Source organism: Petromyzon marinus, chromosome 1 (assembly GCF_048934315.1).
Source record: "Petromyzon marinus isolate PM22_M1 ecotype Great Lakes invasive population chromosome 1, UKy_Petmar_22M1.pri1.0, whole genome shotgun sequence".
In the NCBI taxonomy this organism is placed as follows: domain Eukaryota; kingdom Metazoa; phylum Chordata; class Hyperoartia; order Petromyzontiformes; family Petromyzontidae; genus Petromyzon; species Petromyzon marinus.
The window spans coordinates 30,407,951-30,433,722 of record NC_133667.1 but is presented as its reverse complement, the minus strand read 5'-3'; the positions used below and the strand labels follow the sequence as shown (position 1 = coordinate 30,433,722).

Here is a 25,772-nt window from a genome sequence, read left to right as displayed (position 1 = left end):
CATGACCTCGGGCAAAATCTTGTCCAGGTTTTTATTATGCGATGAATTACAGCATTACACACACACACAAAACCAAATAATAAAAAGACAAGAAAATAAATATACTGTAACAATACACAACGTATGTCTTCTTAGTTGATGCCAAATGATTCTTTGTGCTAAAAAAGGTCATTTAAATACATAAATCAGACTCAAGCTTTCATATATGTATATACATATGCCTTTGTGTATATATGTATATAAATATAGGTATACATACTGTATTATACACATATGCTGTATATAACACTATATACATAAAGTACAGAAACATATATACAAGGGGGCAATTCATGGATATTTGAAGTACACACAAAACATAGCTTTAAAAAGCAATGACACAATTATACTTCAATTGGTATACTGCAGCCAAATCAAACCCCAACGCTGCTTGATTTAACTTTAACCCTCGGTTCATAATATTTGGCCACCCCTCGTATACATGCCGAGTTGTACACTTACACTAACACACGTATATACATATATAAAAGCACGTCTATACACGCACACAGTATCATACATATATACACACACGGGCGCGCGTGCGCACACACACACACAAACAGGAAACCAGGAAAATTATGAACCATCGACATACGATAACTTCACGCCACATTCGCGCAAATGCAGAGGGGGGGGCGGCGATGGCTGCAGGGCTAGATTTTTGGTTTTGCGATCGCAGGGGGCTGTGTGCAACTCTGCCCCCCCCCCCCATGCTCTAAACCCCCTCGTGCGTAGAGGGAACCCAGCGCCAACACAGGGGACCTAATTCAAGCGCCGGTGGAAACGACTTTTGTTTGATTTTCGACAGAAAAACGGCCAAATCAGCGGAAAGTAGCAGCTATTTCGGCCGTTGCGAATTAGGCCCAAAGGACCTAATACACGTTTGGCAGAAAAATGGCCAGGAATCTGCAATGTTTTGCCGAGTTGGCGAATTATCTTTGAAGAAGTGATTTCCACCAAAGCATGAATCAAACCAGGAACTCCCCCTGTTGTGGCGGTGGCAGCATTCTTATGTCATTACCGTTTGGTTTTACGGCTCTTTCCAGTTTGAACCTCAAATGGCAATGCACAATTTAACTTCATGAATTCGGGCTGCTTTATTCTCGGTACACGTCAGATTTTGACACCATTATACTTCCAGCTCGTAAACCCTAACTATTGGGGGGGGGGGGGGGGTGTTGCATGCAGCCCAAAAAAAATAATCGACAAGAAGCCAGTCAAATCGAACTTCTTGCAGCAGGGGCCCTCAATCGTCCTAGAATGCTAGGCCACATTTTCCCCCTTGTTCATATCACTTAAGGTGGCATAATTCTGATTTACACGGCAACCATTTGAAATTAGCTGCGGTATGAAACGATCCACTTGTATTTTGCCATGTACATTGCTTCATGCATTGGTAGTACTCCAACATTAGGTGGTACTAATATTTGCTCCGGTTCGTGGACTATCGAGTCCTGGGTCTCAGCCAAGGCTCTTCTTCTGGATTAAGGACTTTGTTGTAAATTACCTTGAGCATGCAACAAAAGTCAGAATTCTACAAAGTACAAAAAAATACATTCAGAAAGAAAACGTTAACTTGTGGCAGTGATTTTATAGCAACGTCGAGAGCTTGACATTTGGATCCATGGAGGCTTCATTTGGCTGAACTTGGACTGGCTTTCGCTACAAGACGGAACCCACCCCCCCCCCCTCTTCAACCGCGTCACTGCACACGTGGACAAAGCACAACGCGTAATTCAGCGTGTGGCCCCCACCCATTAACACAAACATAACTATAACCTCCACTCTCTTGAAGATAAATTGTCTCAAAACATAACTGAGATTACCCTGAGCTTGCCATTCTAACACAGTGCAGCACACCAAGGAAATACGGCCGGGCGGTAAGACGAGTGCACCGAGCTTGTACCCACACACATCAGTGGCGAGGCAGTCCGAGTTGCCCACGGACTCCCGCCAACGTGACATCGCTGCTGGCGTGATGCACTGCAGGATGGTGACGCGAAGATGGGGCAGCAGACTTGCATTTAATTTTTCGGTGTCCATCCTGCTGCGAGTCGGTGGTCAATGTTTATCCTTCATAATGCTACTGCAAAAAGTAAATATGTACTTCATGGCGGGCGGAAGGTAGTCTGTAAATATACACAGTGCTAGGTGCACAAAACGACGTAAAATGTTTTAGATGGTTTGGAACGGCATTGATTTTCCGTTTCACTCGTATTTACAGTCTCGACGGCCGGGAAAAAGTGTACAGCGGGGAAGGTAACGTCCTACAACTGGCCTCCGTATTAACGCAAAGAACAGAGGCAGATGTAGATATCATAATGTACATATATGTACGACATCCAGACTGCACATACAAACACAGAGGTCAATTCAAGAACAGTGCCCATGATTGGTGAACAGTCTTCACAGCGCGTGGTCTACGCATGCGAGTTTCCGATTCCAGCCACGCCTGGGTCCTGGGATTGTGACGTTCGGAGATGCGAGGCGAGAAGCAGCAGCAGCAGCCTTCCAAGCACGTTTTCTCATGCATATATTTGCTTAACACTGCACAGCGAGCCCACCAGGTTTCCAGTGGGACTTTGGGCTGCCTACGACGGACAAAAAAAGTGCATGCTTCACTACTAATTTATGCACAAGCCACGTCCGCACGCTACCACCGTGTCCCCGCTCTACGCATTCCATAATTCGGCATGAAGGCATGCACACGCCACAACCGAGCCGACGAGTAGGTGCAGCAGCAGGGGGGATGAGAGGCGCACGATGACGACAGCACCTTGACCAATCGGCCCCACGGCACGGCTCACTCGCAGTGGGGGGTTGGCCTCCCGTCGCTCACGCGAACCAACTTTCCATGGCAAGCGCCACCCTCCCCCAGCCCTTCCCCCACCCCTTCCTTTCGAAGAACAACAATGACTGAAAATTCTCCATTTTTCGACCGGAAGCGGAAGGGACTTTCAGTCGTCCAGCGGAATGACCTCCGGGCCGGAGCTGTTGTGCATGTCGGGCGGCCCCGGTGTGAAAACGTGCGCCGCGTGTGGGTCGCGGAAGCCGCTGGACGACGACAGGAGGCTGCTGGAGCTCGTGCTGCTTGTGACCGACAGTGGCCCGCCGACGGGCGACGTGAGCGCGTCCATGGGCGCCGTGCCAACGACGGGCGACGTCAGCTGGTCCAGGTAGACCGGCGGCGTCACGTACGGAAAGAAGCCGTGGCCGCCCAGTGCGGAGCGCACCATGTCCTGGTCGTCACCGGAGCTGGCGCCCCCCAAGCCCGAGCTGCTGTAGTGCTGGAGCACAGCAGCGGCGTGTGGGAGCGACAACGTCAAAGAGGTTAAGGCGAAGCCGAAAGCGAGCCGATTACACTCCTCGAACGTAACACAGCAACGTAAAACTAACTTTTCCGCACCTCCGATTAGCAAGGTTGGTTACGTACGGTGCGAAACAAGTTCAACATGCATACATTAAGTATGCGCATGCGAAAATCATTAACATCTATACTGTGTGGAACTCAAGTGTTCGCAGAGAACGTAGAGAGGAGGTTTTAAGAATATGGTGTCTCAAGTGATAAGTGAAAGGTGTCACTATTCCGGAGGGTTTTCCTACCTGACTATCTCCTTGCAGCAAGGAAAACAGATCCAATCCTACAGCGGCACCAACGGAATGGACAAAAAAAACACACAATTAGTGACTGGAGATAATTAATTTCATTGCATTACGATGTAGTGCAAAATACTTCCGGTAACCTTAACACAATAATGCCCTTCACATGCATAGAACATATTGCGCATTTCATATACGGTAGGTATGCTGAATGTTGAACTTCTTTCGCACCGTACATAGCCAACCGAGCTAATTGAAGGCGCGGGGGAAGGACAAACTAAACACAAAAAGCAGTTGTAAAGAAATGAGTTTTCAATCGAGATTTATTGTCCGAATGATCAGGACACTCCGATTCATATTTGTGTTTTGGGTTAGGACACGTGATAGTTATGCCAAAAATGTCGTCACCACCCCCACGACCCCCCCAATGTTAATCACAATGTATCGATCAAACTAACCAAAAAAGCTCGTGACTGGTGGCTTAAGACTTTTCATTACAGAACACCAATGTACGACGTTTCGCCCCGGTAAATCAGAAAATCAACTCTGGAATCGAGCATATTTTTAAGTTCGGACACGGATGAGTAAAAGCAAAAACACCGCGGGTTAAGCACCAATGAAGAACTTCACGCATCCACGGTCTCGACACAGCAGGCATTAGAAACCGGAACCAAACGCACACACAAAAAAGAACCACACCAAACGCACACTTTTGCAGGGAAAAAAATAAAACAAAGCAACAAACAAAACAATGTACGAAATGTGACAAAACTGAAAAATTAAATGTTTCGCAAATCAGCCTTGCCAAGGTCCCACGAGCGGCTGCGGGGCCCAGCAGCTGTACCCTGGAGGTCTGGCGGCAGGGAAGGCAGGTGCGGGTGGTGGTACGACGGGTGGTAATCGGTGAGCTGCGGCGGTACGAAGCCGCTGTCCAGCGCTGAGCCACGAACGCCTGGTGACGTCTGGTGCAGGTTCAGGATTCTGAGAGACGGGGTGGAAGGCGGGCGGGGAGGGGGGAGGAGACGCATGGACGATTAGTTTAACACGTAGGCTTTCGCAACCAATATTATTTATAGTAAAGGTTTTTTTTGAAGTTAGATCACATAAATATAAACGTGGCGTTATCCCACCACCACTAGACACAGCCAATTAGTAAGGTTTGTCAAGTCAACAAAACGTGCCAATTAGTTACTACTCAAGCACACGGTGTGTGTGGAGAGTAAACCCCTCCCCAAAAAAAGGCCTCCACACCCCCTTGCTCGATATTCCTCACGATGGCATATTGATACAACAATATACAGCTCTGAGTCAGTGGGGGAGAAATGGTAGCCAGTGGAGAAATCAGTATTTCATCGCAGGGAGTTTTGTACATGATAGATTAGTGAGTTACAATCCGTGTTGAAGACCTTGGAGTAATTATACGACGAGAAACTGTTAGCAAGGTACTTTGTGGATGGCATCATCTGGCCATAAAAAAAACTCCTTCAATAGTCAATTCGATTCGACCTGGATTTGAAAATGGATGTTGGTCTAACATGCCCATTACAGGCCCCCATGAACTAACGTGGCTGGACACTCACCCCCGCGAGAGCAGTGAGGGAGAGGGGCTCGCTGCTGGAAAGCCACCGCCGCCGCCAGCACCGCCGCCACCACCGCCGCCTCCGCTCTTTGCGAGCGTGCTGTCCTGCGCGTCGTCCTCTTGGTCGCTCTCATCGTCGGATGATGATGACGACGAGCTATCCAGCGTCAGGTCGATAACCTCCACCTTCTTCCCATCCACGCTCACGCGCTGCTCCGCGATGGACTTGCGCTCGTCGCTGCACGGCGAGCCATTGTCGTAGCTGTTGGAGCCTGTGCGTGCAAACGGGCGATTCGGGAAAAAATAAGCGCGAGCCGAATGTGTAGCGTGTTCCAGCCAACACCCCACCCCAACCCCCGCTTCAACGATACGCAGTCAACAGCACGGTCAAGTCCTCATGACCACCACTATATTTTTCTTGCACTTCACATTCAGTGATTAGAGGCGCTCTGCGGCAGGGTACCCGTGTTGCGAAGCTGCGGTGGCGAGATGTTAACTACCTCACTTGGTACACAGGACGTCGTGGGTTCGCTCCCGATCACAACGCCTGTATATATGCATGGAGTATTTGGTTGCTATAAATTTCCACATGACGATAAGACACTTCATTGGGCTATCATTTGTGGTCAGGTCGCTTTTGCAATAGAGCTATATAGCTCAGTGGGGCTTAACTGGTAAAATAAAAATGGTTACAAGTTTTTAGTTTGGTAGCTGTCCCAGGCACAAGGTGAAACGCAGCACCGGCCAGCAAGCGGGCATTATTCTGCAAATAGGGGGTGATGTTACAACGTGGTTTCTGAATTGAATTTCTTAAACATGTCAAATTTTGAACCAGGCTGAACTCCACTCAGCTTTCAGGATCCAACAAGATGAGGTGCATTCATGGTGATGTTATCGTATGTAGGCAGCACGGTGCGGTATGCTACGCGTGTGTAGGTTAGTTGCGCGATAACGGTATAGCTTAACACAAAGATCTCCCTGCAGACTAATTCCGCGGTCTTCCCGAGATCTGATGAATCGGATTGGGGGGGGCGCATTCATGGCGATTCGGTTACAGGGTGCATCGCTTACTATCGATGGTGCCGAAGTGCATAGAGGGGCTTGTTACGTCCTGGCACTCCTTCTTAGGCCTCATGGGGCTCCACGAGCCGTCCTCCCGGAACTTTATCTCATCCACGTCCGTGCACGAGCTCAGAATCTCCATGAACAACCTGCCGAGAGGTGCATTTACAAAGCGGCAGTTAACTCAAAATATCAAAACAACGCGTACAGCGTGTCTTCAAAATAATACGAGCCAACCGATACAAGGTTTCCCCGCGAATGACAGAGTATATTAATGGGGACCCCACGTACAAAACACTTGTACGTGCGGAGCTCAAATATTTTTACAGTTATTTAAAGAAAACAATAATTGTTATTCGCTGCATAGCCATGCTACGCAGATATGTCACAGCAGCTAAGCAGTCCCAGTTTAGTCCTGGATAGTAACTACTGTAGTAGCACTGGACTGTGCAATCCACAATTGGCTTGATTTTCTTGTGGTATCGGTGGTGTTTTCTTACCGTTTGACCAATTCTTTTTTTTAGAGAGTTTTGCATGTGGGAGGTAACCAGAGTGACCAGAGACAACTCACACGAGAAGAGAAGAGGTTCAATGTCACCTCCCATACTGCCATCTCCTGGCCCCTCCCCCACCCCTCCCCACAGCCCAGCCCGTTTGGGAGTTTTCACACAATAAGTGTGCATGATCCACCAACGCTGGATTAATGTAGACCTTCCATACACTTTGCACAGCATCATGACTGCGCTCAGCGTCTGAACTGCCAAACATCTGTAACTTCGTGTAGCCGTTTCAAATTACAGGCACGGTGGTTATTATGAGATGTTGCCGTCACGTGCAAGCACGCTGGTGCTTCAAAGCAAAACCAAAATAAACAAAGTATTGATTTCTTTTTGACATTTAGCAAGGACAAGTATAGTCCTACACTTGCTCGAAAACACTTTACTATAATTATCGACTTGGTTGCACAACACGCAGCGACTTGGGTTATGAAAACAACAATGGGACATGTCATACACCCTAGCGCCCGCTGCCACGAAAAATTAGACGCAAGCTGTGCCGATGGCCGTGGTGGTGCAAGTCTGTAATCCAGCACTGCGGAGGTGAACATTGGTGGATCATGCACACTTGTGTGAAAACTCCCAAATCCACTGGGCTGCAAGGTGGCCAGGAGACAACACCACAGCAAGTGGACCAAATTCATCTGTGCAGAGCATCAAGTGTTGTTCCCTTGTGGGAGTTAGTTTTTTCCAGTGCCGTTTCCTTTGACATGGAAAGCACTCGTTAATGGTCAAACATCCCCCGAATTTTAAGACTGGGTTGAGACGTTCTTGCTTAATCTAAGGGCATTAATAACGGTTTCAAACCAAGTGTTACCGCAACAACTTTGTCTGTACGTCCATAACGTGGGGGCACGATAACTCTTCTAACAGTGAACTAATATGAACTAATTTGCAGCATAAAGTTGTGTTACAACTGGGGAATTGCCTTTGAAATTTGCCAAATTAATCCAAGGGTTGGCACATAACTTCAGGCCCAAACCAAAGCAAAGAGGACCTTTTGCAAATAGGCCAACACAGCTGCCCACAAAATTCAAAACTGATAAAGCCTTCCAAAGCCAACACACGTTGCTAATGCTACACGCAATTTTTTCCACACTTGTTGTTCGTATTACCTATTTGTTATTGCCATCGATAACTATAATTTACCCATCGATGATGAGGCTGTCGTAGGGGGCTTTCTTGTCGCACACGGGGCACACCCACGTTGGCTTCTTCTCGTTCATCTGGATGTAGAGGGCGGCGTCGAAGCACTGCAGGTGCGTGCAGGTAAGTGCCCGGCACGGGATGGTCAGCCGCATCTTGCCCAGCTGCGCAAGTGAATCAAACGCAAGTGGTCCACGTGAGTTGTTGAGCCATGGGCTGAACACCAAGGCTTTTTTGTTAACCACTAGATGTTATTGATGCGTGCAAAAAAACCTGACTACAATAAGAATCCAATGTTGTTTTGAAAGTTGGTAAATTACGCACAATGTTATGAAGAGTTCTCATTAAAAGTTTTGTTTCATGATATTGCAGCGGTTCTCAAAATGTCACTCTGGTATGTTGAACTTTTTACGCACCGTGCATAGCCAACCGTGCTAATCAATAATGGGCTCAGATCTACTTTAACGTGATTGAATTGGGTGCTAACGAGCAGCCGGATAATGGTCTGGTCACCAACAGCAGTGCACAAAAATCCCATCAAATCGGTTTTGGGTTTTCACTTAATTCTGTGCATTCCAGCTCTGAGGATTAACTAAGATGGTTGTCACTGGACGAACCCTATAAAACAATTGATACAATTGGACTTAGAAAGCATCTTAACCCAACCGAATATCAAAATTCTGAAACTTAAGGTGTTTTTTTTTACTAATGAACCACACCTAAGAATCCAGTTTCATCACAACCTGAATTTGTAACCAGAAACTGCGGTGCTTGCTCAGTACTTTTACAGCATCAGACCTCAAAATAATTTTTTACAGAACATTAAAGGAGTGCCATTTAGTAGGTCTGAGAAGGCAGACTTATTTGACTTCAGAAATGGTTCTAACGTCATCTTACTTATGACCGTCAGAATTCCAGGTGGAGGTTTATTCATCTCATAACCACGACGCTCTATGCGCAACGTAAATGTAATCAGCGATAAAGTGTAAAAATATCGTGGGTTGGGGTGATGGGGTGTCCAAGCGGCGGCTGCTGGTGTGCGTGAGCGTTCTAACGCGAAGCAGAAATACGTGCACTCACTGGACACAGCAGAGAGACCCTCAGGCTTGTGGTGGCGATCTCGCTGTCAGGGTCGGCAGTCAGCTTCTCTTTGACTGCGGGAGAGCAGATGGTCACGAACCACGTGAAATGGGGCGCCAACTCCCGCACGCGCTCAGCGCTAATGATGCGGCGCTAGACAGATACTCTGCATCAACCACTGTCGGATTTGATACACTCTTGACTGCAGCCTGGTTCTAAAGCTCTAGCATTAAAATGTGTCCAGCATTAAAGTGTACATGACATGTTTTGAAAGCGTACGTGTACAGCACTTTCGTCAGTCCACTATTGGATGAGGGCCTCCCCACGCCGTACTGGTTGTGGGGGTTAATTGACCGTACACTGGTCAGTGTGGTTTGATGGAGGTAGGGGAGCATAGATGTACAAGCACAGAACTACAGTACAACAATGCATGTTGCTGCCCCAATGCCCTCTGCTGCACACCAAGAAAAACCACTTATGACACCTGTAGTAACATACCAATAGGTAGAAAATATTCACCAATAGGTAAAATATATATTATTCAACTCCCATTGAACTTATCCAAATGTGGAAAACTGTACATAGATTGTACGCGGGCGACTGATAATGGCTCGTAACTACCCCATTGAGAGTTCAATCCGAAAACAAGAACAGCTACGCAGAGATAAATCCCAACAGGGGCAAAGTACACCAAGAATGCTGAAAACAAGTTAATAATTACAACTTAAATTCTGTGGGCAACAAAACAAAGGGATGTTACAAACATGAGACATGTTATAGCATGTCCTTTTCAGTGGAAAGACACCCAAGAGGTGTGGCAGATTTGGGAATGACTGCAACCGTTATCAAAAATAATTATAAAATCAAAATGGGTTGCTTCCATCTTTCACGCTTTTGAGAATGTTGAAAAAATAACTATACACCAGAAACTTTAGATGAATTCCATTGTGGCGTTGTACTCTGCTCCAACATCCATGCTCTCCCCACCGTCAAACACGCACTGATCGGCATGGAGTTTTGTGAAATAACCCCCATGACCCAAAATGGCATGGGGAAGCAGCCCTCATCCAACAGTGGATTGTGACAAGGGCTGTAAGCGCACATGTACAAGGATGGCGTCGTAATATTGAAGTGAAAGTATACACGGCCCGTGCTCTCAAAAAGGCTACCCACTAGGTGTGAATCAAACTATTATTGGTTTTAATAATCTTTATTGAAGTGCTGATCGACAATGATCCAATTGGCGATAATCACGAGTATGCTGTACACGTGTGAAATAGAGCACATTGCACCCATTATTCTGATGCAATTCACAATTTAATAAGCAGTAGCAAAGAAGTACATTAAAACGTCTACTTAGAAGCGTGCTCATTAAAAAAAAGTATTAAAATATTCACAGCAGACAGGACTAGAATTGCACGTGGACTAGCCAAGTAACCATTTCACATCCCTCATGACTCAATGGATTGCTACAATTTGGGGGGTCACAATTCGACGACTGATCCCTTTGACGTAATGTTGCAGCCAATGTAGTGCCTCTAGTGGCTGCAGGTGTTACACTAGTGTTACAACATTCCTGGCTCCTTACGCTCGCGCGATTCAAGCGGTGCATTGTAAGCACAGGAAACGATCCTTGTTGATAAAGGGAATGAAATTTAATCTCTACATGCAAAATAATTACAATTCCAGGAGCAAACCGCTGAGATGACACAAAGGCGTGTGGGATTTGTGGATGCGTACTCAGCGCTCTCGAGTGGTCAGAATTGCGGATTCCCTTGGCCTTCATCCGATTGAGAAGCAACGACGAGGTGAGCTGCTTCACAAGGTATACCGAGATGGAGTAGTTCTGTGGAGGAACGGCCGCACACGTTATCAAGGCCATTATCTCTGCCCGTGAATAATCCAAAGACACCTTCCCCTACAAATGGCTTAAGCCTGCCCTTGCCTCTTTAGGCTGTTGCGCCAGGCTGTCCCAACATGAGCTTAATGCTTTGTTAATGAGGAAGTCTTGTCGTGGCCTGAAGGCAGTGATGGATTGAAAAGTAGCGGTGTAAACAGGTGCACATATTTTTTCCGATATTGATTCTTAGGCTCATGACAAGTGCATGAAATTGCATGTGTAAGAATCGATGGTTTAACATTTGCTTACGGAACGGGTTCAATTGAGTCCTTTAGTCATTCGGGGGCCACCTTATGCACCACAATATAAAAAATGCTTAGTTAATCGAACAACAACTCTGAATCGCAATTTATCATTCAATTGCGAGTGGGGTGAAAGCACATGACTGACACTGCAGCGCTGTTACTGGTGTTCTTAACCAATATAAAAAATACAAACTAACGAATTTTCTAATTCATGTTGCATAACCTAGCACATAGTATAGTATATGCAACCCAAAAGAGCATATGAAAATAGGAACAGCATTAATATACTGCTGGTGTAAATTAATCAGAAATATTTGTTTTAAAGAATGCAAGCTTCCTTTAAACATCTTCTGAGTGCATGGCAAAATCAAATATGAAAACACATCAAAACACTTTAACATCCAAGGTTGCTTCCTAAGCATCAAGAGTAAAAAACACACTTAACTAGTTCTGCAACTGAGTGAACTGTAGAAATTAAAAACAAGGCTTACAAATCCCATTTTGAATCATTCACCAAAAACCGTTTTAAAAAATAAAAATAACCACAGGAATTGCACACGCGAGTGTGAACATGTCCGAGTGATCCCGACCACCAGCACCTGCGTGTGTCTACGCACGCGACAGGGAACGAGGAGGGGCTTCAAGCAGATGTGGGGGGGGGGGGGTCCGCGCAAGAGAATTTGGGGAGTGGGGCTGGTGGGGGGCTGGTGGCGGACGGGGGGGGGGGGGCCTCACCCTGCCGAAGTCGGCTGTCCACGATACCGTGATGTGGTTGGGCACCGTCGGGGATAGCCGCACGTACGCCGTGATGTTGATGGGACGGCTTGGCCGCTTGGGTTCCACACCATTCTTCGTCGGCGGCAGATAACCCTGCACACACCACGCACGAAGCAAAACACGTCCATCGTCATTTGTACCACGGGGGAGAATAGGAAACACCATGCCACCCCCACCACCAACCCCCATACATACTTAAGGGTGAGATTACATTTTGATTTAAAGCTTTCGTGACTGCAGAGATTCATATTCTTGGTTCTTTCGGTAAAGTCAAGTAGAAGGGAAACAACAAAATAAAAATATAAAACAATAAAATAATAAAAATATAAAACAATATTTTTATTATTTTATTGTTTCCCTTCTACGTGACTTTACCGAAAGAACCAAGAATATGGTGAGATTACAGTTCAATTGCAAAGTGTCTACAATCCACCAACTGCCTGCAGAGGTAGCACTGCGCAATTAACGCAGTGCTTATTTTGAACTTCTTTTGCACTGTACGTAGCCTTAGGAGGCAGTTGGTGGATCACACTGGGATTGTCACGTGCAGAGAACACGAAGAGTGGCAAGATTCACCGCCTGGCCCCTCAACTCCCTTTCCCCACAATGAAATTGTCTTGATTTAGGGTCACAATTCAATTAAAGTTTGGCCTATGACTAAATCTCCTGGAACATGCCCGATCTCACCAGACCTCGGAAATTAAGCAGGGTTGATTTTAAATAGTGCTTTGATGAGCAAACACCATGCACAATTAACTGTGGGGCGCTACCTGATGAATGGCCGATAGCATATCAACAAAATCCACTAATTATATTGCTCCCACATCTACTCACCACCTTCACACCAACCTGCACCGACCAGCATGGTGAAGCATGGTCAAACCACCGCTCCGACCGAAAGACATGGGGGATTGATACAAAAAAGGCTCTACGTGTACATTTAACATGCTATTTCCTTTAACACGGCTAAAGAGTAGGAGTGGAAAACCGTGTGAGCGATCAATATATACACGTACCGGCAGTGGACAAAGTTTTCCGTTCACCTTCACACAAAGGTTCGCGGGGAAATGATCTTCCTGCGGACAGCTCGTCTCCGACAGGCAGAACCTGGGAGAATGCACACACACGTCAGTTTGTCCAGCCTGATGTAACATCCGTTTGCACGCATGTATTAGCTCTAGAATTACCAGTTATCCAAGCAACGGTCGCGCGATCAAAGGAACCATAACTGATTTAATGAGCCATTCGCAGTTTCACTGTAATTTTGTAGCCTCATGGTCATTTTGCACAATCAAGTACTTGGTGAGGACTGCAGCCTGAAAAATGCTACATAGATGTAATTTTCATAGATACCCTTTGGAAAAAAAATACATAGAAATACACCGAATCATGTCAGATCTCAGAAACTAGGCAGGGTTGAACCTGGACAGTGCTTTGAAGGGCAAACACCAAGAATAGTTATGAGGGCTAAGTCTAAAATCCCTTGCTGTACTGTACTATGCAAAAAAATATTGCTCAGCATGATCAAGTAGGTCAAATAACCCCTATGACTCATGCCAAGAGGAGAGCCTCATTCCACAATTGAGTGACAAATGGGCTCTTGCATGTACCGTTCAACTTTATCGCTTAAACAGGCTGTCACCCAGTAGTGGATTCAAAAATGGCTGTAATATTTTCTTTGTCATTTACAAGAGCATCTTTGCCCTTCAAATGCCTTACCTTAATTGTACTTGTACAGTGAAGTCATACTTTTGGCCGGGCAAGATGTCCCTTCAGAAAAAAACACAACATACGTGAGGTTTTACTTCCGTTCTTGAGTCAACACGTCAGCTGCAATGGAAATTTACCCCCCCCCCCCATTTCACAACAAATATTTACACAAAGGTGAATTCGTTGGTTTATTATTAGACTCAATAAATGTTAATGTTAAACAGAACATGAACAAGGAACTGATCTGTCCTGTTTGCACACCCTGCACAAATCATCCCCCTCTATGAAGTGCCACATAAATATGGGCTCTTTAGCCCTTCTGTCCTGAATGATAATATCCGTGATAACATGCAGTCTAAATTTGAAGAGGAACAGACATCCACTCATATTGTGGATGATTTCCCTATGACCTGAGGAGATGGAGGGCAGAGCAATGAACATTGAAGATGGCCCTGGTGTTGCCAAATACGAATTGACGAGGGAGGGGAGACCGGTAAGGTACGAGATACCACAGTCGAGCACTCACCGTGAGCTGCTGATCTGGGCCACCTGCTGTGGCGTCAGCGCGAAGACGTAGTACGTTTCCTGGAACCGCTGGTTGCTACTCGTCACTGTAAGAAGGCACACCCACAGCTCACGTAAGAGTAACATCACACAACGGCACCGGCCGTGGCCGGCAAATGCATGATGACGAGTATAAATGTAACAACCCCCACAACCGACAGTGTAGAGAGGCCTTCATCCATCAGTGGACTTACAAATACATGTAGATTGTAATCACAAGGTATTGTGGTGCAAAATCACAGCTTGATGTTATGACGCTTTGTGTTTCTGTTTTCATCTGGGAATGTGGACAGCGGTGAAACACCAATTGTCTTGCAGCTGCCCACATCAAGAAGTTTTGTTCGTCCAGGAAAGCACATGACCAGCGGCTAAAATAAGAATGTTGTACCGCATCTAACATGTCTTGTGGCAAGCACTTAATGTGACCTAGACATGAAAGGAAGCCATGGGAATGACGGATGACAAAATTTCTGCCGATCAAATTAGGCCTCGGCAAGGTAAGGTAATTTACCCTCTTTACCAGGTAAAAGGGTAAAGGTGTCGACCATGCCAAGGGGTAAGGTAAAGGGTAGGGTAAAGGTAGCGTGGAAGAATTACCCGGTAGGATAAAGGTAGTGCAGTATTACCTAGTAAATACCCTGTTTACCGCTTGCTAATAGCTCCGTGGCGCAGTCCGCGGCCCCCATTTTAAATTGGAATCATTGATGTCGGACCAGATGGAGACAGAACACGTTCTTGAGGTAGAGGATGAGGTCGAGGATGCAATCGAAAGAGGCAGTGGCATGCGTTCCCGTGGGTGCACACGCACAATTGGGTGGAGGGTGATCCCCGTGTGCAGCAAAGAAAGTGGCAGTGCGTGCACTGCTGCAAGTGGTTTTCCTCCCATACGAACACGTCGGGGTGGAAAGCCCACCTCAAGAAGCACAACGTGCTTGCCCCATGCAGCGAGGTCGGGACGTCGGCGTCGGCAAGCAGCCTAATGCAGCAAACGCTCAGCCGGCCAGCAATCCTGGATCGCCTCCTGGTAAAGTTTGAGAACGTGGTGGTTGATTGTGTTATCCAAGGTGCAATCTCTTTGCGAGCCGCCGGCAGCGACAAGTTCAAGACCTTGGTCTACATATTGATGCAGGGATACGAGGGCCCGTCGACCCGCACCATCATTCGCAGGATTGTCGAGCATCACGCCATCATGCTGTTCATCGTCGGGGCGTTCTTCAACGGGTGGTCGAACCGCAACCTGAATGGATTTTGGATGGTCACGGTGCACTGGATCGACACCAAATCTGGTGGGTCGAAATCCATGCTGCTGATGATCCTCGATGTGTAGCCCGGAAGGGGTGTTGGCAAGCGCATTGGCACTACTCTGTTTGAGCACCTCCAAAGCCTCGGGAGCACCTCCAAAGCCTCGGGCACAATGTCTCGACCAAGCTGCTCGCTGTCACCAGCGACAATGGCTCCGATGTGATCAGTGCTGTCAAGACGTTGTTTCGCCCTGGTTAACGTGGACGCCGGATATAAGCAGTTGCAGGCTTGCCATCATATTCGCTGCGCGTCCAGATCGGCGTCGTCCAAGTTCTCAAACTGATCAAGTCAACCAACGCCGAACTGCGCGAGGCACTCGTCAATATCAGGCACAGCAAGGTCGTCCGGAAGTCGTACCACCGCAAGGCCGAGATCGCCAAGCTCGCCAGCAAGGAGCCGACGCACCAGGACTCGCCGACCAGGTGGAATTCGACATTTGACATGGGCGACGACGCCATCAAGAAGCGTGTCCCATTGCACATTATCATGGCGCGCTTCCAGGATGTGATCAGCGTCGGTGCTTTCTCTGAACTGCAGTGGGACAACATCGAGGGCGTGATAGCATTCCTGCGAATGCTGCGCCAGGTCATGACCTCATTGTCAGCGGACCGCAAGTCGACATTGGATCTCGTGCCGGTGACGATGGAGCACCTGATCCGTGATTGCAATCGCGGTGAAACCGCTCTTAGAGCGATCGATGAGTCCTTGACCACGACGGGGATGAAGGCCGAGCTGGTGCGGTACCACGACTTCCTGGTTCAGGAACCTGCCATTGTGGCATCCTACTTGAATCCACAGCTGCCGAAAACGACAGACCAAGACGAGCTGGGTACACTGAAGGCCACAATCCGCTCTGTTCTGCAGCATCGCTACTTGGACGTGCTCGCGATCCCGCCGACGGCAGTCGCTGTCCATATGTATGAAGGGTCGCTGTTCAGCACCCTATTCAGTAACGTCAGCAGCTCCATCGACGACGCGATGCAGTCGATCAATTTCTGAGCATGGGCGTCATGACCGCCAGCACCTTCATTGACGTAATGCAGTGGGTGGTCTCCCCGCAAAGAGCTACTCCCTGCCCACTACAAGATGGCCTGCGACTACTTGGGAGCGCCGGCGACGTCAATTCCCTGCGAACGCGCGAATAGCGGAGCCAGGCAGGAGTTCTCATGCGTCCGCCAGTTGCTGTCGTCGACGCTCTTCATCCAGTCCATGTGCTTGTGTTCGTGGATCGTGGCCGGCTGCCTGAAGATCCCGTCTAACTGGACCGGAGTGGCGCAGGATCTTATTGTCTGTCGTTCGTCCGAGGACGACGGCAATGATGAACTTGATCAGGTTGTTGATGAGATTGTCATCGACCAAGACGCATGGGACGAGGTGGTTATGGAGGACGGTGTCGTCGACAGCCTCAACGCCCGATTCGAGAATATTCTCTATGAATAAAGCGCTCTACCTCGCATTTACCTGTTACAAACCTTTTTCATGTGTAGTAACCCGGTAATTACCCTGTAATCGGGTAATTTGTATGGGGTAAAGGTAAAAGGTAGTGTAAAGGTAGACTCATTGTTTTTACCTTTTACCTTATCTTGCCGCGGACTAGATCAAATCCAATATATTATATTATAAAACATGCTACAAAACTGTCCCGATAATGTTCACAATTTACCAATACGGCTAAATAACGAAGCAACCATAATGTACTACTTATATTTAAATGACAACCATCTGGTGGGTTTTCAAAGATATTTTGCATACAAATGTTATGGTCTTTGTTCCCAGCACAAACAGCGAGCAACGAAGGTAATGGGAGTAAGGACAGCACGAGTGTTAATAATAAGCCTCTTATATTGAGCAGGGCTTACATGTTTGACTTTAAATTAGTCACAGTAGGTGTATCTATTGTTATTTTAAATTTAGAGCTGGAATTTAGGCAAACGAATAGCAGAAACAACTTTAAAATCCCCATTATGATTACAATTGATATGCAATTAACAGTGAAGGTCTCATTGCATGATGGGTTTTTTTTTGCATACTCATCAGTGACTGGGCCAGTTTAATCACAGGTGGCTGCTTGAATTCTTATGTATGCACTTTATTGTTAACACAAAGGCTAGCAACAAAGACAACTTGAGTAAAAATAGCAAGAGCCCATGGCAAGCATCTTAAATTTATGGCAGGGGTTTTAAAGACAGTGCATCTTTATTGCTATCACACTACTGGCTCACAAGTGTACGCATGAGCAAATTAGTTTTGCGGGTGATGCAATGAAACCTTCGCTGTAAATTGCACATCAATTGTAATTGTAATGGAGATTTTCACACAAGCAGAAATTGTTGACTTTATTGTGTCCACACACGCCATGTGGAAATGTTGTATGCCATAAGGTGTTTACTTTAAAAGTTGCCTCCCTCTGAGAGGTACGTTTACTTTTTGTCTTAAATATCAAAAAAACTTGCAACAAGCCTCCTTGCGATTAAATTAACCATGCGGATGTGGCATGATTCAAAGTTATACTTTTTTCCCCACAAAGGTTTCAGGGATCAAGTGAACAAATCACATGCAAATTATAGCAATAGACAATAATTATTTTGCACACTATCCGATGGATGCATTCCAAACAGACGACTCGATTTTAATCAATGAACCAATCCACCATCTAACACCTCTAAAGATAAAGCGAATTAAGCTGATAAAAAAGCCAAGTGTAAAAAGGCCGAATGATAGCGGCGGGGAATGATACGGGATCGGAAATTAAAATTTTACCGCGCCACTGCGTCGGCAACACCATTGTCGCGCAGAAAACAGGTGCCACGGTGGCGAGGTTTTAACTACCTCGCCTGGAATATAGGAGGACGCGGGTTCAATCACAACCCTGACGCCTGTATACTTGGAGCTTGCATGTTCTTCCTGTGGTCGCATGGATTTTTCTCGATTGTTCCCTCCACATATATAAACGTGCGTTTAGAGTATTTGGCAGTCATAAATTTCCACGTGATAAGCCACTTCGTTGAGCTATAATTTGTGGTCAGGTCGCTTATGAAAAAGAGCTCTATATATATAGCTCATTGGGCCCTACCTGCTAAAATAAAAAAAAGTGTTGTTTCATAGTTTAAGTTTAGGCGCAACCCACCAAGACTCGTGGGCTTGATGAGCTCGTCGAGGATGTCGTAGAAGGGCAGGCTCCTGAGGCGCACGTCAGGATGGACGGGGTGGTGTGTCCGTGTGGGCAGCGTCTGTGTCGGCGGCTGCGCGGGCGGCGTTGCTGCCGCGTGGGAGTGGAGCTGCTGCTGGAGCGAGCGCTCCATCTCGCGGCCCGGAGCGAGCAGGGGCAGTGGTGAGACGGGGCTGCCCGCGTCGTAGGGCAGATGGGTCGTGGAAGAGGTTACGGCCGGGGTGGGAGATGTCACGGCCGGCAGCTCGGTGTTTGCTGTTGCCGTGCCTGGACTTACCTGGTCGGAAGAGAGAGCGAGGAGGATTTACAACGGGTCAAATACTAAGCTCATTCAGGGGTAGGGTGTCCAATTCTATCCTATTTCCTAAAAGCCCATTATTTCCATGAAGACCATTTAGAACTTGTAATGCTGTTTATAAAGATGTTATATTAACAATGTATATAAAAACAAAAGGTAAAAAAAACTGAAACCAATGAAAATCACACGTATAAAGTACTGAACTCTGCTTGGTGCGTGATGTTTCTATGTAGCGTGGAGAAGCAGGTAACACGTTAGCATTGCTTTGCACACTGTTCAATTTAGTTTAGGCTTTGGGACCACAAAACTTTATTATTTTCCAATTTTATTACATTTTTAGGTATTGCTAAAAAAATCCCGTAATATGCAGGGCAGTATATCGGCACACGTTATTTTGAGGACGCACCGTTACTCCTGGCAGCTTGTGCGAATGGATTGGCACATATTGATAAAATTGTAATGAGTACGTGGGACCACCGTTGACATTTAATGCCAATAATTTGCAAGAGCTCGTGTAAGCTGAGGTGAAGCGGCTTACTCAGTGCATTTCTTTCCAGCACAACAACAAAGATCCAATTTCAGCCTCCCACAACAGCAGTGTCAATTTACATCCAAACGTGCCGTCTGTGAACGCTCCAGGTGGGAGATTTATTTTTGGAGGATTTGTTTATTTTTTTACAATCACCAGCAAAACAGGCACTCACAATCACCGATGATCATATAACATGTACAAGATGCCGGATGAGGTCTGATGTAAATTATGCCAGAAGGAGTGGCTGTATATTACAACTTTCATTTCTGTGTGCACGTAAACTACAGAAAGCAGGTTTCCAAGTGGCACAGCAGAGCTGCCAAAAAACAGGAGCATGGGTTCCACCGACTAACCATGCGATGCCGAGGCAGCCGTCGGCGGTACAGCTCCTTGATTTTAATCTGCACGGCTGGACTGCAGCCACTTCTCAACAGTTGCAATGCCCTGGTCAGAAGCTCCTGTTTCCTTCCGCTCTTGTTTCGTCCAGCATACCCCAGCAACACCTGCAGCTCTGAGACTCGAAAACTAAGCACCATATGCTGCGGAGAAAAGGACAGAAAGGGCTGAATGAGGCTCCTGTTCACTGGGACATATCACCTGCAACAAAACAACCCGGTGTCCAATCTGGATGGGAGACTGTCTGCGAGTACAACGTATTGTAGGCTTGGTGTGCAGTGGCCAGAAGATGGCAGTACGGCAAGGGATTCTTTAATATGTGTGTGCAGCTTTTGAGTGTTACCTCCTCAACGTGTTGTGGAGAGAGGAGCAACAGCTTGGCTGAATGAGGCTCTTGTACGAACGAATCCTCTTACCTCTGACTAACCATCATAAACGTACCCAATAAACTCAAAAGCTTGTTTGGGAGACTCTCTGGGAAGACCATGGGCTGCTAGGTGGCCAGGAGATGGCAGTAGAGATTAGGATAATTAATCTATGTGGAACTTTGAGTGTAATCACATGCACGTGTTTTCTCTCGGTACAAATGTTTCACTCTACAGAATTGGTCAAATGTCCCAATGCAGGACTCTCCTGAAAAGGGTGTCTCTTAACACTCGGTGACACTTCCCCAGGTAAAAGGCATTATTCCTAAGTTTATTTTGGGTTATATCATGTAAATATAAATGTCGCCCGACAGCCAATTAGTAAGGTTTGTCACGTAAACAAAACATGTCAATTCGTTAATAGTACAGCACACACTGATGTGTTGGGAGAGTAAACCCACAACATTTACAATGCGAGTATGACGTTTCGCCAGTAACTACAACTCGCATCACCAGGCGACAGCCAGATTTGTGGAGAAATCCTGTTTCGTTCTTTAATATATTCACGGTCTAACCCAAAGAAACTGTTATGGATAATATTGATCGCGAAAGCCTACGTGTTAAACCAAAAGGCATTATTAATATAAATGTAGCCATGCTTATATAAGGTCACATAAGGCAACCAGTTTGTAGCATAAGTGGAGATGAACGGCACGGAAGTTAAACTGGGCGTGACTATTGGTAAAGTCTAAGAGGCAGGACTTATAAGTTAAGCTCACGGTACTTGGTTTAAACCGAATCAAAACAATGACAACCTTACAATACCCCCCCCTCCGCCTCAAATCACTGCACCTGAAATGAGTTAAATGATGACGTCACCCTGCTGCTCTATTTAAGACCGAGAGCAAGTGAGGGCTTTACCATTCTGGCGAATTGCCCGATGATGCTGGATGTAATTACCAGCGAAACGTCGTATTCAAACTGTAAATATTGTGGATTCACACTTCAACACACCGGTGGGCTAAAGTAGTGAACTAATTGTCTTTTGTCAACGTGACTTTATTTTGCTGATTGGCCGTGTCGGGTGGTGGAGGGTTACGACACATTTATAAATAACGCGATCTAACCCAAACACCTTTATTATGAACCTTAACATTGTTTAAAAGTTATGCTTCTTACAACTTCACACCAATGGTCATAATAAACCCAGTTTTATTTCCTTTGTGACAAACACAAGTTCGGACCTAAGTGTATACCCATTTCAATTTAATTGTGATTAAAGGTGGCGATTCCAATGATAGAATTACTTTATTGCTCAGAATAAGGGTATATATACCGGCCTGCGGGGGTCATGTGGAACCTATTTCATACAAATTATACAAATCGAAAACCAGATTTATATGCACGATATTAGATGCATTGAGCAAGTGATGCACTGTTATACTGCTTCCCCAGTATTTACTCTCCTAGGCCTTTGTTCAGAATAATATTCCTCATGTAAACTGGACTAACAAATTAAGATACACAGCTTCTGGAGTGGCCATTAGGATAAATCAAATGTTAGCCTGGGCCTTATGGTGCCCAAACCTAACTTCAGTAGATTATCTGCATTGACCATTTTCTTACTTGAGGCTCCTGAAAATAAACACGAACAAAAGTACGCGGCCACTAGCATTGCACTTTCATAGGAAACAAGAGCTTGAAACATATCACATTACACGCTACATGTAGCTTGTCAAATCATTGCTAATGGTATAGAAAAAAATGCTCCAAAATAAGCAGCACATAATTACGAGTTCAAACTTCGATTCAACGTTGATACGTGCTCGTTTGTGCAGTTACACTTTGACCCGACTTGGTTCGCTGAAGCAAAGCGCGTTTTACTCAATTTCACGTTCCCTAAGTTGAAGATGAGATTAAACTTTCACTCGCCAAAGTTGTTTTTATTTTAAGTAGCAAGCTTAATCACCTTATTATGCCAGTATACGAATCTATTATACTCTAAGAGAAGCCGACAAAATCCTCCACGCGTCAAGTGCCAATCGTTAAAGTTGGCTCCTGCCCCTGTGGTGGAAATTCCACAATCCTATGGTGGGTCTTCTCTCTGCTCAACACAAAACAGCCATCACCGCTGTAAATTTCCAAACAAGTTCTGCAGCCTCTTCAGAATGCAACGATTTTACGACCGACGGCGAGATGACTGGTGGCGATGGGGCCAACTAAAACCTGTCAAATACACATCGATGTTTACAGGGTGGTCCATATATCATGTGACCCCCATTTAATTCTCTAAAGCGTTACATATTTTTTTAAAGGAAGGTTTATTTAAACCCAGAAACAATTATGCAAAGGGATGCAAACGTTAGGGGTACATTTACTATTAGGGTGGTTTTTTTTGTATGTGTTTCGGTGTTTTGTTGAGCTTTGTTGTACTTTGGAGGCCTATCGTGTTTTTGTACTGTTTGTTGTTGTAACGTTCTGACCCCGTACCCCTACTGGACATGTGAAAAGTAGCTTTATAGCTCATCGGATTCCTCCAGCATAAATATTCTGATTCTGAGTTCATAACCACTGCGCGAGCTTCAACTCCTAAATAAACGACAAACTGTATTGACAAGAGGCTCTCTCATTAGACCAGTGCCAATGGGTACGTTATAAAATAATGAAATTGGCAGTTTATTTTGTCGCTTTAGTCTTAACATGAATAAAATAACATTTGGATGGAAATGCAGCGAGGTAACCAACTTCAAAGATTACAACAAAGCTATCTTATTCTTTTAGCATGGCCATGTTAAGTCATCCGTTCTTCTATATTAACTCCAGTACAGTGCGTTGTTTTCTTTACACTGTATAAAGATGCCGCTTCAGTAAACTTAAGCAATGAATAACAAGGCCACTAAACACAGGATTTATCTGCCAAATAAAGGAAGATCGATGCTTCAGTTGATTGGCCTTTGGGAAAACTGTACAGTACCGAGGGGTACAGAAACCCATCTTGTCCAGTATGTGCTACATAGAGATGTGCCACTAAGGGAAGTTCTTAGTCAATGCAAGCCACTGCTCCACACTGCGTGGGTTATGGGGGTTATCTGAGCATACGTCGCCACGCTAGTCAGCACGGGTTCATGGCGGGTAACAGACGCAGAACCATAGAAGCACATTACAATGGATTTTGCTACACTGCCCTCTGCTAACCCACAAGGTACCAACAGGTCCCCCCCTCTGTTATGCACGGGTTGTTACCAACCTAAACACTACCTGAGGCTGAACCCTGCTTAGCTTCAGAGATCTGGCGAAAGGGCGAATTCCGAGTTATTTGATCAAAGGGGCACTGTACAGTACTGTATAGGACTAACACTCAATTTAAAGCGAGTAAACAAGACCACCGAAGCATCGTTCACCTGCACAGTAAACAAAAAACTCCATTATTCAATTACAATGTGGATTATTTACCCCATACACGTTTCAGCAAGCTCGCTGCAGTGCTCATGTTTACATTAAACACCCTAGCAGAAGGACGAGTGTTCCCAAACAAAAGGAGGCAAGACACGTGCTTCTCGCCCTCGTGGTGTCCACACTCTAAAAAAGGCCTGTTCCAAAAAACATTAACACGACTACAAAAAAAACAAATTCTGAGCTATTCAGTACAGTATTCGAGTTAAACGAAACAGGATTAACAGTTAAAAACTCATTTTAATTTAAACGATTCGGTGACACTGCGTTGACAGCGCTTTAAAAGAAAATACTAATCCAGTATACAATCGGCGACTTTTTGGTCCAATGGGCCTTCTTCATGGCACATAGATGCCACACAGTGGATACGAGACTGCACTTGTTTACAACACAATGCCTGAAAATAACTACATTTAAACATGTTCCCAGAGCGCTACATCTGCATATGGATCGTTACATATGGGCCTCTTGAGTAACAGACACCGTGCAATAACATGTATGAATACTCATATAACTAAATGTATTTTACTGGCATACTGCATTATGCGAATATTTTTTTTCACTTTACGTAACCTGACATTGTCATCGTCTCGTCCACGTGCTCCCTTAACCGAAAACCAACAGTTCCTCTTGACAAAGACATAACAATAGTTAGTTAGTGTTCTTGGTATAAAGCCGATGACCAAATCAAGCGGAATGCGCCCGATCGCGTTAGGTACTGGACGCCAAGTTTGCGCGACTCTGGTTAATGCTTGGATGGGCAATCACCAGGCACAAATCCGGTTGCTATAGGCTGCAGAGTCTACGTAGTGGACATCAGAGGGGGGGGATGCAGAAAAATACAGTTGTACTGTACACATTACTTATTTGCGCCCATGTCTATGCATGCTCACGACCTTAAAACCCAGCCACACTGAGAAATAACACCCCCACGGGATCACCTAGCAGTGGACTGACAAAGCTACATGGGTAAAGCAGTTGTTTCTCATGCTTCTGAATACAAACGTAACGTTCTTGTAAAATCAAATTTAAAAAAACCCCACCCCCGGTTATTATATATAATTGACCAGTTGAAGTAGTTTGTTTACATTTCGACCAGCAACGATTATAAATGTAACGCACCCTCGCGAGCTCCAAACTCGCAACCAAAAGCAATTCCTTTCCGTGGCCAAATGACGGACAATGGCTCAACACCTCCATCCACTGCGCTCTCCCCTCGTGTCCAAATCTCTCTCCAGCTCAACGTGGGAGCAACCCCAAACTGGCTCAGAGCCGGCGCCGCCAACACTTCTCGCACGACTCCTACCCACAGTTTTAAAACGAGTTAACGCAGTTTAAACTGTCGGGGTGGTAGGTGGGTCAACAAAAGAAGCCGAAAGCCTCGGCGTGTTCGCGAAATCCACGAGGCCACAACAGAGGAGAGCCATTCAGACAACCCCCCCCCCCCCGAAGGCGAGACAAAACGGAACAAAACACGAGCCACGCGCGGCCAAAAGGCACCGCTCGACCCCCAAACACCACGCTGCCATTCCCAACTTCATTCGCACAATTACCACGACTATATATTAAACACAAGGAAAAACACCGCAAGATAATTAAGACAACACGAAAGGTCCCCTTCCAACCACCGCCAATGGGAAATCGCCGCTTTGCCGGCCCCCCAACCACCCACCACCCACCCCCTTGACGTGAAGCGACCGTAATTTTTTTTGGCGCGGCAAAAAAAAAACACCCGAACCCATCGACGGCTTAAACCGACGGCAGAGAGGAAAAGCGCGCCGGTTGTAATCTCCGGCGTGAAGGGGAGAGGAGGGGGGGAGGAGAAATGTGAGGAATGAGCAGAAAGAAGCAAAGAGCGGCGTCTCCCACCTTCAACTCCGCGCTATCCGCCATTTTCGGACATTGTTCGGCGTCAAACAAGCGCAGGCGCGGCGGGGGGACACGTGGTGTGCGACGTCACGCGAGGGGCGGGCGGAACGAGGGGGGGAGGGGAGA

The 25,772-nt window shown here is 46.2% G+C and overlaps 1 protein-coding gene across 4 annotated transcripts; it reads right to left on the bottom strand.

The window, feature by feature from the left end:
• On the bottom strand, positions 1-25,772 carry LOC116939791 (E3 SUMO-protein ligase PIAS1-like). 4 transcript variants are annotated; one of them, XM_076066859.1, is made up of 16 exons: positions 25,647-25,711; positions 20,303-21,959; positions 19,917-20,102; positions 18,692-19,010; positions 14,225-14,309; positions 13,708-13,758; positions 13,005-13,095; positions 11,947-12,081; positions 10,807-10,912; positions 9,067-9,140; positions 7,990-8,150; positions 6,293-6,432; positions 5,223-5,493; positions 4,448-4,623; positions 3,646-3,683; positions 1-3,329 (listed from the first exon to the last, which is right to left on the bottom strand). In XM_076066859.1, the coding sequence occupies exons 3-16, from the start codon at positions 20,097-20,099 to the stop codon at positions 3,000-3,002; spliced, it is 2,160 nt and encodes a 719-aa protein (XP_075922974.1). In that variant the 5' UTR covers positions 20,100-20,102; positions 20,303-21,959; positions 25,647-25,711; the 3' UTR covers positions 1-2,999. The 4 variants fall into 4 exon arrangements, with proteins under 4 accessions (XP_075922974.1, XP_032804503.1, XP_032804523.1 ...); XM_032948612.2 differs by lacking the exon at positions 20,303-21,959 and having other exon boundaries at positions 25,647-25,772; XM_032948632.2 differs by lacking the exon at positions 20,303-21,959 and having other exon boundaries at positions 4,487-4,623; positions 25,647-25,772.

What these genes read in the sequence shown, in the direction of transcription:
- LOC116939791 (XM_032948612.2), bottom strand. Translation starts at nt 25,670, where the DNA reads ATGGCGGATAGCGCGGAGTTGAAG. An exon ending in CAGCCGCTCGTGGGACCTTG is followed by an intron (nt 3,684 to 4,447) that starts GCAAGGCTGATT and finishes GTGCCGCTGTAG; the next exon opens with GATTGGATCTGTTTTCCTTG. An exon ending in TGCTGCAAGGAGATAGTCAG is followed by an intron (nt 3,330 to 3,645) that starts GTAGGAAAACCC and finishes GCTGTGCTCCAG; the next exon opens with CACTACAGCAGCTCGGGCTT.